Source organism: Aptenodytes forsteri, unplaced genomic scaffold, assembly GCF_000699145.1.
Source record: "Aptenodytes forsteri isolate BGI_AS27 unplaced genomic scaffold, ASM69914v1 Scaffold110, whole genome shotgun sequence".
In the NCBI taxonomy this organism is placed as follows: Eukaryota; Metazoa; Chordata; class Aves; order Sphenisciformes; family Spheniscidae; genus Aptenodytes; species Aptenodytes forsteri.
Window position 1 is genome coordinate 412,628 of NW_008794583.1, and position 2,069 is coordinate 414,696.

Here is a 2,069-nt window from a genome sequence, read left to right on the forward strand (position 1 = left end):
TGCCACAGACCCCCCCCCCCGACACCTCTCCCCAACACCGTGGCTGCTTCAGCTGGCAAACGCTGCCATGTTTCCCTTCCAAAGGCAAATCCTTAACATGGAGCAAAGGAGCTCCACCGGTGCCGACTGCCCCTCAAGCCCGCCACGCTCAAATGCCCTCTGCTCATCCTCTGCCTGGTTGGTGTGAAAGGAGCGATTCTGGGGAGAAGACCTTCTCCTCACCTGGGTCCGACAGGTGTCCTGCAGCTTCAAGTACTTCTCCATGAGAATATGGTTGATCTTGTTGAGAACGATGTTCATGCCATCTCGGCTCACCAGTGCCAAGTCCCGGTAGCACTGCAGCAGAGAAGAAGAGCGGGAGATGGTTACAGATGAAGGACCGTAACGGAAAACGTACAATGGTTTTATCAAACCTGACCAGGTAACAGCAAATAAACGAATCTCAGGGAAAGAACATCAAGGCAGGCAAGACTCCCATGGGGTGACCCGAATTGGCATCCCAGGGCCAGGCAGGGATCCAGCCATTAATCCTCTGGGATGTTATAAATTGACAGCTGGATTCATTGGATTTAGCCCCAGGAGCCAAAGGTTTCTCACTCCAGAACGGACACTGGCGGGTGTCCCTGTCCTCTCACCCCAGCCTTCCCTGCACCCTCCCACAGCTCTGGAGAGACCAACACTAGAGAGAAAAGACAGATGACGGTCCTTCAGGAAGGATCAGTTAATAAACAGCCGCATCCAGATCGCTTAAGCCCCCCGCTGCTCCAATCTCCCCTGGCACCAGTGACAACTGGAACCGCACTGAAGACGCCTGCAGGACTTCGGGTCACTACGATGTGATGCTGCTTCCATACCCTGGGAGGTCCATGGAGATGCAGGAGCGGAGGCAGGTCGTCCCCATGCCACCCGCTTCTGCTCACACAAGACTTCCGAGGTCAGGCAGAGCTGAATTTGGAGACCATCTGGCTCAAAACCATGCTACCACGTTGGCCTGTTTTGGGTTAGAAATCCAGACATCCTGCCCGCGGTCCAAACTGGCAGATTTGGTGGGGCTCTGCTCTGGGAAGAGGGAACTATCGTAGGGAAAGGAAGGACTTTCTCCACTCTCGTCTGCCACCAGCAGCCAGACAAAAACGCCAGCCAGAGAGCAAAGGTGCTGGCTCTCCCTTCCCCTCCGGTCAGGACAGCAGGGGGTGGAGGGTGGTTAGGAAGTAATTTGCTAAGCGGTTCTGCACGAATGTTAATTTGTGCCAGTAAATGTCATGATATTCCAGAGAGCAGGGGTCTGGTCTCTGCATCCTCCTTTAGAGAGTTAATGAGGCCTCAAAAGATCTCTTTGATTAGACTCCCTGTGCTCAGGCTTTCTCCCTCCCTTTTTCATATAGCACTGTGTAAATAAATTAAAAAAAAAAAAAATATATATATTAAAAAAATCCCAAACAAAAAAACAGAATCCAAGAGGTGTAGACTCTTTGGGGCCTTTAATTGCCTTTGAAATGCTAAATGAATACCCACAAAGCAGAGCCAGACTCAAAGTCTCCACACAGACGACTACCTGGCCAGGAATGCACATCATCTCCCTCCGCTGCATCAGCTTTGAAAAAGAAACACACACATCACCCCGACGGGAAAACGCAGGGGATAGAGCCGGTCCAGGACACAGCTGGCCAGGGAGCACGCGGGATGCCAGTTCCCCTGTGGTCTGCCCGGACTCAGACGAAGCTTTTACTTCGTTTGGAAAATGCCGGTGTTGTCAGGTCCCTGCCCTGCCTGGATCCTACCTCCCGTGCTTGATGACAGGATTACGATCGCCCGTCGACCCTGGCGCTTCCCTCTCACAGGCAGACGCATTTCTGCGCCCTTAGGAGCAGTGACGAGACGGGCATTTTTCAGCTTAGTAGCTTTTCTTGGTGGTCAGTAGCTTAGAATCATAGAATCACTGAGGTTGGAAAAGACCTCTAAGATCATCGAGTCCAACCGTCGACCCAACACCCCCATGCCCACTAAACCATGTCCCTAAGCACCTCATCTACACGTCCTTTAAATACCTCCAGGGATGGGGACTCCAC

At 52.5% G+C, this 2,069-nt stretch overlaps 1 protein-coding gene across 1 annotated transcript in view; it reads right to left on the reverse strand.

Moving 5' to 3' along the window:
- Nucleotides 1-2,069, reverse strand: part of INTS3 (integrator complex subunit 3) — a 44,109-nt gene that overhangs the window by 33,852 nt on the left and 8,188 nt on the right. Inside the window, exon 5 of the mRNA XM_009272594.1 lies at nt 223-336. Within this exon, the coding sequence (XP_009270869.1) occupies nt 223-336 (114 nt within the window). The remainder of the gene's footprint in view (nt 1-222; nt 337-2,069) is intronic.